This window comes from Mirounga angustirostris, unplaced genomic scaffold (assembly GCF_029215605.1).
Source record: "Mirounga angustirostris isolate CCGP_5_RB_7025 unplaced genomic scaffold, mMirAng1.0.hap1 SCAF_16, whole genome shotgun sequence".
Lineage (NCBI taxonomy): Eukaryota > Metazoa > Chordata > Mammalia > Carnivora > Phocidae > Mirounga > Mirounga angustirostris.
Genome location: NW_026991724.1, coordinates 3,333,595 through 3,347,358, shown reverse-complemented (window position 1 = coordinate 3,347,358; position 13,764 = coordinate 3,333,595). Strand labels below are relative to the sequence as shown.

Genomic DNA, 13,764 nt, shown 5'->3' with positions numbered 1-13,764 from the left:
AGATACTGGGTCACTGCTCACATCGGAGGCCCTTAGAATAGGCAAATTCACAGAGACGGAAGGTAGGATGGTGGGAGGTGGGGCTGGGGGAAGGGGCTGGGCAGTTGGTGTGTGCCGGGGACAGTGGAGAAGGTCTGGAGGCGGGTGGTGGGGACACCTGGCGCAACAACATGAATGTACTTAATGCTCGGGCACTGTACACTTAAGAACGGTTAAGACAGCAAATTTTAGGTTACATACATCTTACCACGATTAAAAACCAAAACCAAAAGCTTGTCCTGAATGCCCACTCTGTGCCCGGCCCTGGGGACACCTGCCGCGAAGTCTAAGGGAGGAGGGTCCTTGAGCTCCAGGGGCCCTGACTGGATGCAACCCCTGGCCGGCCACCCCCCCAGATTCTCGCCCCGCAAATGCCCCCCACTCCAGCGTGGGCTCAGCCTGCGGCCTCAGAGGGGCCAGGCCCTGGGGGGGTGTGGCTTGCGCACGGCTCTCCAGCAAAGCATCCCCACCTTGCCAACGACACTCTGGTTTTCTCCAGGGGACCCACCGCCCCGCACTTGCGCGGTGTCTTGGAGGAACTGTCTATCAAGATGCCCCACCCCCTGCCAAGGGGGCGGAGCATAAGCCCTAAGGGGGCCAACCAGACGCTCTCCTAAGCTCACCCATCCCAGCAGCCCGACCGAAGATGGTCCTTCACTCTGGCCTGGACCTTCCCACGCGCCTGACCTCCTGCGGCGAAGGAATGGGGTCGGGGGCACCTCGGAAGCATCCAGGAGGTGAGTCAGGGCGGCTGGGCATGCCACACGTGGGCGAGGGGCCATCAGAACAACTCCCAGATTTCCGGCTGGGGAGCATTTGTCGCTGAAGAATGGGCTTCAGGGGGAGAGTGTGGGCCACTTTGGTCTGAGGTGCCCCTGGGCCATCCAGACCCCGGACAGAAAGGTCTAAGGCACAGGACAGGGGTCTGGGCTGCCTCTGCCAACACCTGCCACATTCCACAGCGATTGTGTGTCCTTCTGGGACCTTCTCCCTGCTGGCCTTCCCCAGCACCCAGTGGGTCGGACCTCCTAGGTCAGTGATAACAGGCCCGCGGGATGGAGAGCAAACACCCTGGAGTGTGCCTGTCGGGGGCTCTTCCTCCCTTACTCTCCACGGTTGGGACTAACGCCCCTGAGGGACAAGCCACGGCACAGGGGCACGGCGACTGTCCCACACCACTCACCTGTCCGAGCCAGGGAAGGCCTGCAGGGGGCTCAGAGTCAGAGCAAGCCTTTATAAGGCAGCTGCTGTATACAGGTACTTTCAGTGGGGGCCGGCCCCCCCCCCAGGGTGTACCCTCCCACTCTCTCCGGCCTCATTCCTTCGCCTCCCCCCACTCCCCAGCCCCAGAGGAGCTGGTGGGGAGCTGCCCCCCTTACCTTTCAGGCAGGACAGCTGAAGCCCCATGGCGGCGCCTCTGGGCCTGTGGAGAGAGAAGGGGCTCGTTGGTATGGCCACGTGCGGCCAGCCCCCACCCCGCCCCCGCCCCACAGGCTCACAACAGGAAGTAGTGGGGAGAGAAACCGCCAGACTGGCGAGGTCGGGGTGAGTGCTGGCTACAGCTGGGCCGGAGTTTGCTCAAAGAGCAGTCTGTGCGGTGGAAAAAAACTTTCAGGCGCCTCAGAGCTGAATATACTGGAGATCCGAGTGTGGGGTGCAGTGGAGGTGAGCGTGGGGTCGGGGGCTGACCTGGCCTTTCTTTTAGGGTCTGCAGAGGTGGCTGGCTTCAGAAGCAGGAGCAGGAGGATGTGAGGATCCTCGGCCAGGCTGTGGGGCCGGTGGCCCTGAGGCCACCATGATGGGCTCCGCTTGTTAGAGGCACGGTCTTTGGAGATCTAACAGATTAAAGGCACCTAGCCTCAGTCCAAGGGAGTTAAAATTGTCTCACTGTTCCCCCCGTCGGCCAGCAATGGGATGCGTCCTTAGCGTTCTGAGTGATGAATAAAACAGGCAGCACCTGTGTGCTCGGGACAATCCTCAGCGACAGTCCCGGGATGTGCTACTACCGTTCCCACTCACAGACGGGGAAATCAGGCTCAGGGAGCTGGGGTTCCAGCCCTGGGGCTGCCCCGACCTCGGTCTGGGGCCTGTGAGGCTCTGCAGGCCCTTCTGGGGAAGGGGAGGCTCATCCCTCCATTCACAGGGAGCTGCCTGTGTGCCAGGCTGGGGGCGGGGAGAGGCGTGGAGGGTGGCCACGAGAGGGGCCCCGCGTTTTGCTCTGAAACCCGTCATCCCGTCCTGCCCAGAGGCCGGCATCTTTGGCTAGGAAATGCTGGGGTCCCCCAGGCGCTCACTACACACGCTGTGCTGCTGGACCAGCAGCCTTGGCCCCCCTGGGGGCTCGTTAGCAATGCAGCATCTCAGGACACCCAGATGCACTGAGCCAGAATCGGTATTTTTAACAAGGCCCCCTGGGAGCCATGTGCCTGTTAAGGGCGGAGAAGCTCGCTCTGGGTCAGAAACTGTGGAGCCTTAGGATGGAAGACGGGGGTTTCGGGGGGGTGGTGCGGTGGGGGGGACAATGAGGGTGTGGAGGAGCAGCTGGGAGTCTGGGAGACATGCAGGCGCAGGAGATGGTGGGACCAGGAGGGGCTGGCTTGGAGAAACCCAGGGTGAGGGCTTCCGTTTTATCCAGGTTGGGTTTGTGGGACAGGTAGGAAGGAAGGGGGCCTGGAGACAGGCTGGGGGGCTTGGAGACGAAGCGGAGAGCACGAGCGAGTGGGAGGGAGAGAGACAGGCCAGGAGAGAGATAGACAGTGGTGGAATATCTCTTAACTTGCCGGCAGGCCCTGGAGCTGTGTGTCCTCCTGGCTGGACCAGAGCCTGGCTCAGCCAGGTGACCGCAGGGGACGGTTCCTCAACCAAGACTTCACTTTCCTCATCTTTAAAATGGGGGTGATGCTCTTGGCGGACTCACTGAGCAGCATGGAAGACTGAGTTACCAGGAGGGCACAGAGCTCAAGCCCGAGAAGTGTCCAGTGCTATTATTTATAACAGCCACAGAGGGCAGCCAGGTAGTGGCTTCCAGCTGGGGCCTTTCTCCACGGCCGAGCTTGTGAGAGATGCGTGCTCTCAGGCCCCACCCTGCCCGCAGGCTCGGGAGCTGCATCTCAACAAGACCCAGGGGATGCTCATTACTGCTGCAGAGGCGCTGAGCATTGCCTCCTACAAGACAGGGGATTCGCCCAGGGCACTTAACGCAGACACCTGGGTCCCACCCCAGAGATTCTGGGGTAACTGGCCTGGGGTGTGGGCCCGGTCTTGAGATTTTTTAAAAGCTCCCCAGGGGATTCTAATAATGTGCAGGATGCGATGCCTAGGACAGGGTCTCCTTCTTCAGGGGGAAGAGCAAGGGCCAGGCTGGAGAAAGAGAGAGCCCGAGGCCAGGCCTGTGGGAGTAACACGTGTTCTCTCTTGAGCGTTCACTGTGTGCCTGTCAGAGCCCCTGGACCGAGATTCCTGGTCAGTTAGTGCTCACAACAGCCCTGAAACGTTGGGACCATCCCCATCCCCATTCCACAGAGGGGGAAACAGAGGCACAGGGAGGTTAGTTAATTTGCACGAGGTTGTATGGGTAGCAAGAGGTGGGTTCGGGGTTCAAACCCAGCACTTTGGACCCCACAGCCACAACATTTTCAACTACAGGGCTTCCCGGGGTTGGGGGTGGGGGCTAAGCAAGGGGTGGCACAGACCTTACCTCTGTCTCTCCCAACCCTCCTCAGGCTGGGTCTCCGGCCCAGGGGTCTGCAGCCCTGAGGTCAGGCTCACGAACACACCCAGGACCCCCACTGGCCACTCTGAGCAGCTCACACATCACAGCCTAGTAGACACGCCGTGCGCAGTGCACCCCGACGTCACTGTGTGCTTATGGGTGACCCGTCCCAGGGTTTAGACAGTGATTTATGGGGAAGGCCTTAGGACTTTGCTGTAAAATGCTCCAGAAAAGCCACCCCCGTGCTGTGGGCGCAGGGGGATGACGCCGTTGGGGCAGGGGCGCCGAAGCTGAAAGGTGGGAGTTCATGACGTATTTTTGTGTTTGTCTGAAAAATGCTGGGGTGCCCGGGTGGCTCAGTGGGTGAAGCGTCTGCCTTCGGCTCAGGTCATGATCCCGGGGTCCTGGGATTGAGCCCCGAGTGGGGCTTCCTGCTCAGCTGGGAGTCTGCTTCTCCCTCTCCCTCTGCCCCTCCCATTCGTGCTCTCTCTCAAAAAAATAAAATCTTAAAAAAAAACAACTAATACTAAAATGGCCAAAAGAGAGACAACTGTCTATGAGGTGACAGGATGCAGCCGATGTTCAGGTTTCTGACCTCGATCATCCGACCGAGTCTGCAAGAGGCGGTGCTGCTCTAGGTGTCTGGGCTCGGGGCCACCGCGCCTGCAGCGTAACTCGGTGGTTCGGCTAGGAGATCAGCACACGCGTGTACGTACGGAGAGAGACCCCAAGGCAAACGTGGCTAAGTGTTCGTCTCTGGGAAAGGACCTGGAGGAGCACTTTGTGTTCCTGCAACTTTTCTGGAGGCTTGAAACTATTTCAAGAGAAGTCAACCAGGGAAAGAAAAGCAGAGACACAAGCGCAACAGGGGTCCCGCGGCCTCTGTGCCCCACGCCACCGCCTCCCCAGTGGTGGCCCAGACCGCGGTTCTGTGCATCAGACCGTGTTTTCCTCGAGACTTCTCTGATGCAGTTGGAGGAGCGTTCAGGGGACCGCGGCTCTGGTCTGGGGAAGGCTGTGTTGTTCTGTGCCAGGAGCACCACCTCCCCAAGACTTGTCCTGAATTGATAGGTGTCGTCTCTAAAGCTGTCTTGTGACTTGAAAAACACCCATTTCAGAACATTCAGGAGGGAAGGAGAGAGAGAGAGACAGGAGGAGGAAGGGGGGAACGGGGAGGGGGGGAGAAGGGGGGAAGGGGAGAGGGAGGGAGAAGAAAGAAGGCGGATCAAGGAAGCAAGAGGAGGAGGAAGCAGGAGAGGCCCCAGCCTGGATTCAGGGGACACAGGGACCAGAAGCTGCGTCAGGGTCCGGCCAGGTCACATCAAGGGGTCATGTCAGTGTGCAGCGTTTCTGTGTCCGATTCCTAAAATTCCCCAATGGAGAATTTTCACAAACCGACGTGTCTTGTCCCAGTGCACGGGCCCTAACTCTGGCCACCCTGCCTCTACCTCCCCACAGGACAGAAGGTAGGCAGCAGGGGGTGGGGAACGGCCTGGAGGAACGAGGACGAACCAGGGTCCAAGCACTGTGTGACCTCAGGCAAGTCATTTCCCTCTCTGAGCCGGAGGTGCTGAAGTCGGGCTGCCCAGGCTCTGTGTCAAACTGGCACCCTGCCACCAGCCTGGGGGGTGGTCCTGTCCCCGGCACTCCCGCGCAGGCGCTGCGTTAGGGGTGTCCTGCGTGGCGGACCCCGGTTTGGGCTGCTCCCACGGGTGATCCACTCCACTCCCTCTGTGATGGGGCTGCTGACCGAGGGCCAGGCCCGGCAGAGACTGCGGAGAGAGCCCCGTGAATGGGAGGAGTTGAAGCCTGATTCTACAACTGGGGGAATGGAGGCCTGACTGGGGCGAGTGAGGCCGCTTCTACCTCGGACCCCTTCGTGGGTAGCATCACAATAACGAGAGCTGACACATACCTGGCTAATGCTTTTAAGAGGCCAAGTCCTGGGCTGAGATTATTATAAAAATTACTCCACTCCACCCTACCAATGCCCTAAGAGAGAAACATTACCGCCACCCCCATTTTACAGACGGGGGAGGGGGATGGAGCTCCGAGGGGTCCCGGGGCTAGGAAGCCCCACTGGGGGTGCTCGGTTTCAGGGCCCCGTCATCCCATCCGCCGCGGCTCTGCGCTGCGTTCCTTACAAAGATACGGGTTTCTGCGACGAGGAAAGAGATTGGATGGGAGGGAAGCAAAGCTCTCGTGGGAGGGGTCCCCCTTCGCTCGGCCAGATGGCGCAAATGCAGTCAGGCCCAGGAGAACCGCTAGTTTAGGTATAAATGTCCCCTCTTCCACACTTTGGCAGGAGTGTGGAAAACCTCCCTTTCCTATTGCGTCGGGCTGTTTGTGTTCCCTTTGAAATATCAGATTGTTAATTATTTGCACAACAGCTTGAAGTAGAACGGGCTCTTTCTTGCACCCGGGCATACAAATGGCCCTACTGCCAAATGGCCACCACAGGGTCCTCTCTCGCGGCAGGGACGGCGATGATACACCCTTCCTCCTGCGGGGTCTGCCTCCGCTCTGAGCCGCCGAGAGAGATGGCTATCAGCTGCTTTGCACGCCATGCGGCGTGCGCTAAAAGCAGGAGCATCTCCAGGGGAAGGACACACGTGGCCGAGCGGTCTGTGACTGTTTTTACAGCAGCCTGGAAGAAACGGCCAGCCCACAGTGGTGAGAGCTCCCCCACTCACCTTCTACACGCTTGCAGTGTGGAGAAAGGGAAGACAGCGTGTTCTCTGCCCAAAGTAAAAAGTAACTACGATGTACTGTGTCCCAGACACAGAGCCACCGACGGACTGCGGGGACGCTACTTCTTGAAGTCTGGCCCAGTGCGGGCTGACTCCCTTCGGTTACTACTTTTGTAGACCAGAGGCTGGGCTCTGGAGTGTGAGGGGACGTCTTTCTGGAGTGAATCATACGCATCTAGAGCTGGAAGGAGCCGGACAGAGAAGGCTCCAGATAAAATATACAGTGCCCTGTTTCTGCATGGGACATGCTCAGACCCCAAATCCTTCACCATGAATCCGCAATTCAAACTTAACTGGGTGTCCGGGTTGTTTTTGTTTGTTTTGTTTTTAAGATTTTATTTTTAAGTAATCTGTACACCCAACGTGGGGCTTGAACTCACAACCCTGAGATCAAGAGTCGCGTGCCAGGTGCATCCTGTATTTTATTTGCAAAATCTGGCAGCTCTCGACAGAGGTGGTCTTGGTGCTCACATGGGTTTCCCAGATGAGGACACGGAGGCCCAGAGAGGGAAAGTGAGTGAAAGGTCGTGTCCAGCTGGAAGTCTGATCTTGGTCTCTGCAGAGCCACCTCCTAGAGGGAATCGGAATGATCCTCTGGAGGTCATGACTTACCGTAGTGTGGCAGCTCAGCTGCTTAACCAATACCTCACTTGAAGCCCAAGGAGAGGGCCGGGGTGAAGAATCATAGCTGAGGAATGGGACAGTCGGCCTAGGTGGGTGGACCCACCGAGTGAGGATGGAACCAGGTGCCACTCCCAGCCAGGGCACGTGGGCAAGCTCTCCTCGCCTGTTTCCTCACTGCAAATACAGGGAAGAAGGTTCTAACAGGCTGGCCACCCTGGGCTCCCAGTAGGCACAGGGAACATCTTGGTTTTCTTCCTTCTTTAGAAAAGGCACTTGCTTTTTGTAACAGGATTAGAATTCCTGCAATTCCAGCCAAAGGGTCTGTGCTGGGAACAGATATGCCACAAGCATTAACATGCCTCCCATCCTGGTACACAGAGTGCAAACATGAGCATCTCCTTGGCCTTGGCCCATGGACTTGCAGGAGGCTGCAAGCTCCTCTCTTGGGGGTGGGGGGGAGCAGGGACAGCTGCTTGGCCCACAGCAGCTCACCAACAGGAAGTGAAAGAGGATGGGGGCGGGGAGGCAAAGCACCCACTGAAATCCCCACCTATTTTTCTGTCATGGAGAAGGGCCTTGGGCCACCTGGCTTCCCTGTGATTGACCATGTAACTCTGAGCAAAACACTCACCCACTGCCTGCTCTGAGCCTCTGTGTAATCAAGCTCAACGCTTATGGTTTGTGTAGCTTTTCATATGTTATATGTCAATAAAAATGTTTATTCAAAAATAAGGGGTATGCTATTAGAAGTCAAGTTAATGGTTAATTAACCACAGGGTTAATTTAAAAATGTGCAATTAGGGGCGCCTGGGTGGCTCAATGGGTTAAGCATCTGCCTTTGGCTCGGGTCATGATCTCAGGGTCCTGGGATCCAGCCCCACATCGGGCTCCCTTCTCAGCGGGGAGCCTGCCTCTTCCTCTCCCTCTACCGCTCCCCCTGCTCGTTCTCAATCTCTCTCCCTCTCTCTGTCAAATAAGTAAATAAAATTTTCAAAAAAAAAATTTTTTTTTTAAAGTAGGCTCCATACCCAATGTGGGGCTCGAACTCACAACCATGAGATCAAGAGTATGCTCTTGTGACTGAGCCAGCCAGGTGCCCCCCAAAACATGCAGTTGTTTTTCATGGCAGCCTTGATGATAGGAGCCACAAAGTACCAGCCCGCAGCAGTGAGCACCTGCCAGCTCACCTGAAGGTTTTCGGAAGTGGCAGCCTGTGGGAGACATGGGACCCACTGCTGGCTCCCAAGGGAGACTGCCGCTGGGAGGGGCCGGAGGACATTCCTAGGGAAGTTCTATTTCCGGATCTGGTGTACACTTTTGATGTGCACATGTTACCATGTGTGTATTACATGTTCATAATATTTTATTGGGGGGGAGGTGTTGCACTTCCTGGTCCCAGAGGCCTGGCCTAGCCCCTGCCATATTCAAGAGCAATTCACTGTCAGGGCTAGGGGTTCAAGGCCTGGCCTTGCCACCGACCCGCCTCATGACCTTTACAAGCTTCTGTGTCCTCATCTGTAAAATGGGGATAACACCACTACTTGGTCAGAGGATGAAACAGACCAGGCAGGTGATGGGGACTGTGGGCTCTGGAATACCGCAAGTGCTCGGTACACATTAAATAGCACTGCTCCCTTTCCACACCCACTGAGGGGAAGGTCCCAGCTCCAGTCCTCAGAGGTGACCTAAACTCCGGCTCAGTGCCCACTGAGTTGCACCCCACAAGCAAGGGAAGGGCTTCCAGGGAGAGGAGATTAGGTGGTGAAGCTTTCAGCCTCCTTGGGGCTTGCAGAGGGATTAAGTCTTTCCATAAATATACGGCGGGCCTCCCTCCCTGTCTCCCTCCCTGTCTCCCTCCCTCCCTCCCTCCCATCCATCCATCCATCCACCCACCCACCCACCCATCCATCCATCCATCCATCCATCTGGAGGAACCGGTACCCAGGGTGGGGACAAAGAACCCAAGGTAGGTGTGGCCTGGACAGGTGAGGGGATTCCCGGGGGTGGGGCAGGAAACGCCAGGGCCTGCCCGTCCAGCTCTGCTTCTCTGAGCCTCAGTTTCCTCATTCGTAAGATGGGGCGCTTGTGCTACGAAGGCTCCACTCTCTCAGAAGCGCCTTGCACCTGCCCTTCCTCCGTGATCCACTAGCTGCCCAGCCGGTAGAGACCGCCTCTCTCCGCGGTTCCTCCGTGGCCCAGCAGCCCGGCGCCTCCGGACCGAGTCCGACCGCCTCTGACCGCACCCCCACGCGGCCGGGCGAGCGGAGCTGCGGGTCCCCCTTCCTGAGAGCCTCCCCCAGTTCCGCTGAGCTCAGCCGCCGGGAGAAGTCGCGCGGGCGTTCACACTGGTCGCCCTTCGCGGTCGCAAACCTGCTTTGACGCCCTGGGAGCCAAGGGGGCCCCTAAGCGAGGCGGCTCATAAATAATATAGTTTGAAATACTCGATAGAGGGGAAATGGTTCCTCCCAGGCCTCCTGCCCCCACCCCGGCCGGGCTCCTTCCCAGCTCTCAGGAATGGCGGTCTGGCCCATTCCCGAGGAACTCGTGACAGGCGAGGTGTCGGGGGGACAGCGGGGGGCCAGGGGCGTCTGCGCGCGGACACACCCCCCCGCCCGGGCTAAGTTGCGGCGCAATCAGAGCTGCGGACCCAACTTTCCCCCAATCCGCCTCCCCGCAGAAAAGTCTGCGAGAAGTTGGGGGGACGCCCAGGACCTCGAGGGTCCCCCAACGCCCCCCCGGAACCCCCGGCCTCCCCGGGCGCGCCCTTCCCGCCGCGGGAGCCGGCGGGGCGTGGACGCCGCGGGTCGCCTGCGGCTCTCGGGGAGCGCGGGCGTCCTCCGCAGGGGTGGGTGGGCAGCGCCGGGCCAGGCAGCGGGGGCGCGCGGCGCGGGGCACTCACCGCTTCCTGGGGGGCTCACTGCGGAGCCGCGCCCGGGGCGCCCGGGGCCCGCCCGGGCGCTGGCGGCGGCGGCGGCCGGGCTCCGGGGACCGGGGCGACGAGCCTGCAAGAGAGAGCAGCGGGGGTCATGGCCCGGGCCGGGCAGTGCACGGGGCCCCCCGCTCCGCCCCGGCCGGCGCTCCGGGCCGCCACCGCGCGCACGCCTCCCGCCGCGCCCTCCCCGGCCCCTCGGGGCGGTGCTGCCTGCGGCCCCGCCCAGCCCGCGGGCGCCCGATTGCCCGGACCGGGCGCGGGGGCGGAGCAGCCCGCCCGCCGCCTCCCGGGGACAGTGCCAGGGGCGCGCCCGGCGCCCGTGCCTCCGGCCCCCCGCCTCAGTCTCCTCTCGCCCGGCCCGGGGAGGAGGTGGAGGGTGGGGTCCGGGGGAAGTTTGGGCCCCTCCCCGGGGCTGCCTGCCAGGCTCCCTGAGGCCGTGCACCCCAGCCCCACCCGGTTGGGTGGAAAGGGGCGCCAGGGTTCTCCCGTACCAGGTAGCCATACTTGAGGGGGCCCCATGGCCCGGCTGCGGAGGGGGGAGGCGAGAAGTGGGAGGCCCCACCATCTGGCCATCCGCAGCTCCCTACCCCTGCTCGGGGCCCTGGGGACAGTAAGGAACACGGCCCCGCCCCATCTTGGGAAAACCGTGGGGCTTCAGATGGCCTTCGTGATCAAAAGGCAGCCTCCCTGGTGTTAGGGTCTGGCCCTTCCACTGTCCTCACAGGCGTTCACTCTTCACTTCTGGAGGTGAACCCCGGGGTGCAGCAAGAGGGGGGTGTGGAGACTTGCCTCCTGGCCCGCGGCCCCAGCTTCAGGTTTTGCTGATGCCCAGCTGGGAGTAACTCTCCAGTTCCCCTCCGGGTGGGTGTGGAGACCTTTTATCCAAATGGGTTTCTTAGGAGGCTCCCTGAGGAGAAGGTCTCTGCCCGCACCTACCCAGCTAGCCAGGAGGGAGAAAAGCACCCCCGACCGTGGGTTCTTTATGTCATTGTCAGAAGGCCGTCATGCCCACAAGATCTCCACACCCTGTATGGTATGTAATTCTGGAGGCCTGGAAGGGGAAACTGAGTCACAGAGCGGGACAGTGGCCCTCCCTTGGCGAAAGCAGGAAGGAATTGAGTTGCAGGAAACAGAGTCAGCATCCTAGCTGTGTGTTCTCCCTTTGAGTCACTCCTAAAAATGTTGCAGTCTTTTATATCAAGTCCGGAGTGACAGGTAGAAAATGTATCATGTCCCCCCCCCCCAAAGAAGGACAAAAGGGGGCAGGGTTAGGGACAGGATGCTCCTTCCGAGGGTCCCCACTCCACACCCTCAGAGGGAAAGGGGACTGTCCAGGGTCCTGTGTCCTGGCTGTGAGCTGTGGGGCAGGGCTGCTCTGAATTGTCTCCTTTTAATGGTGGTGACAGAGGGGTGGGGGAGCCCCTGGGGCGGTGGGCACAGCCACCAGGTTCTGGTTCCGGCGTGGCGGAGCACCAGTGAGGCCTTTTCTGCAGGCAGAGAGGTCCTCAGCAGGCCGAATGAATGCTCGGTGCTGGTTGTGAGATCAGCCTGTTTCTGGGCCTCAGTTTCCACCAGGACAAATGGGGATTTATTATTTCTACACATGCTTTTTGAGCACCTACTCTGCGCCGGGCACGGGGGTACCACGGTAAATAGGATAACTGCCCCTGACAGCACCACCTAGGCACGCGACCCCCCCCCCCCCCGGCACCACCTGCTTAGGACGGCCCTGCGAGGGGGAGACACTTATTCTGTCCACGTCCCTGGGCCTGTGGCACAGGGATGTCACAGGTCACCCAACCAGTGGGCTCTGCGGCCCCAAGCCGAGGGAGGAGGGAGGAGCTGCCAGTCTCAGGAGGGGTGACTGCTAATGAGAGGCGGCCAGGTGGATGGGTTTTGCCAACTGCATGGTTTGAGATGAGGAATGGAAAGAATCCAGTTTAACTTGCTTCCTCCCCCGGGAGTCCTTGGTCCCCTGAGAACAGTGGGGGCTGTGTTTCAGGGTCAGAATTTCTCAATGTCTGCGCTTGATGTCTGGGGCTGGGTCATTCGTTGTCATGGGGGCCCGTCCTGGGCACTGTGGGATACTGAGCAGCATCCCCGGCCTTCACCCACTAGAGGCCACTAGCATCCCCTCCCCTTCTCCAAGCTGTGACAACTAGACACGGCCACCTGCCCACTGAGGGGGTGCAATCCCTGAGTGTATTCCATGGTTCCCAGCCCTAGCAGCATGCAGGGATTATCGGGATCACTGAGGGGGGTTGCAGGGGCGGGGGCGGGGGGCTTAACCAGTAAATGAATGCAAATACTCAGGCCCAGGCTCACCCCAGGGATCCCAACCTAAACTGGTCCAGGTAGAGCCCAGGTATGGGTGTTTTGTAAAAACTCCCAGCTGACACTGGGGTGCCTGGGTGGGCTCAGTCGGTGAAGTGTCCCACTCTTGATTTCGGCTCAGGTCATGATCTCAGGGTTGTGAGATCGAGTCCCGCATTGGCTCCATGCTGGGTGTGGAGCCCACTTGAGATTCTCTCCCTCCCCCTCTGCACCTCCCCTGGCGTGCACCCTCTCTCAAATAAATAAATAAATAAATAAATAAATAAATAAATAAATAAATAAATTCAAAAACAAAAAAACCTCCCAGGGACATTAATTGGCTGCTCCCATGGAGAACCTCGAACGTAGTGTCAGAGCCCATGTGGAAGACTAGAGACTTAGGGGGCAAATCAACCAAGTGCAGTATGTGAAATGTGTACAGATCCTGAACAAACCCACTGTAAAAAGGTATGTGTGAAGTAATGGTGGAAAATGGACTACAGTCTGGGTATTAGATAATCTGAAGAAATTATTACTAATTTGAATGGATGTGACAGTGGTATCATCGTGCTTTTATTTTGTTTTTATTTTTTTTTTCTTAAAGATTTTATTTATTTATTTGACACAGAGAGAGACAGGGAGAGAGGGAACACAAGCAGGGGGGAGTGGGAGAGGGAGAAGCAGGCTTCCCGCCGAGCAGGGAGCCCGATGTGGGGCTCGATCCCAGGACCCTGGGATCATGACCGGAGCCGAAGGCAGACGCCCAACCAACTGAGCCACCCAGGCGCCCCAATCATCGTGCTTTTTATATCTTTTCTCTGGGGGCGCCTGGCTGGCTCAGTTGGTTAAGTGGCTGCATTCAGCTTAGGTCATGACCTCAGGGTCCTAGGATCAAGCCCCGCGTCGGGCTCCCTGCTCAGCGGAGAGCCTGTTTCTCCGCCCCCACTTGCTTATGTGCTCACTGTCTCTCTCTCAAATAAATAAATAAAATCTTAAAAAAAAAAAAAAGCCTTTCTCTGTTAGTGATACATATGGAAATGTATTTATGAGTGAATTAGTATGAAGACCAGATTTGCTCTAAAAGTGTCCAGGAAAGGGGCGCCTGCGTGGCTCAAGTCGATTGAGCATCTGCCTTCGGCTCAGGTCTTGATCTCAGCGTCCTGGGATCGAGCCCCCCAACATTGGGCTCCCTGCTCAGCGGGGAGTTTGCTTCTCCCTCTCTCTCTGCCCCTCCCCCTGCTCGTGTGCTCACTCTCTTTCTCTTTCTCTTCTCTCTCAAATAAGTGAAATCTAAAGAAAAAAAAAAAGGTGTCCAGGAAAATAAAAAGATGGGAGAGGGAGGAGAGAGACAAAATGATGGGAAATGTTGATAACTGTTGACGTTATGTGGAGAC

At 58.6% G+C, this 13,764-nt stretch overlaps 1 protein-coding gene across 3 annotated transcripts in view; it reads right to left on the bottom strand.

The window, feature by feature from the left end:
* The window catches only part of CUNH16orf74 (chromosome unknown C16orf74 homolog), a 30,562-nt gene extending 20,354 nt beyond the window's left edge, over window positions 1-10,208 (bottom strand). The window contains exons 1-3 of one of the 3 annotated variants that reach the window (XM_064580347.1): window positions 10,025-10,208; window positions 7,114-7,299; window positions 1,419-1,462 (exon numbers count right to left, since the gene is read on the bottom strand). In XM_064580347.1, coding sequence (XP_064436417.1) covers window positions 1,419-1,446 — 28 coding nt within the window. In that variant the 5' untranslated portion in view covers window positions 1,447-1,462; window positions 7,114-7,299; window positions 10,025-10,208. Of the gene's footprint in view, window positions 1-1,418; window positions 1,463-1,728; window positions 4,613-7,113; window positions 7,300-10,024 lie in introns of those variants that run through there. The other 2 variants (XM_045892097.3, XM_064580348.1) reach the window with 2 other exon arrangements.
* Window positions 10,209-13,764: the final 3,556 nt, after the last annotated feature.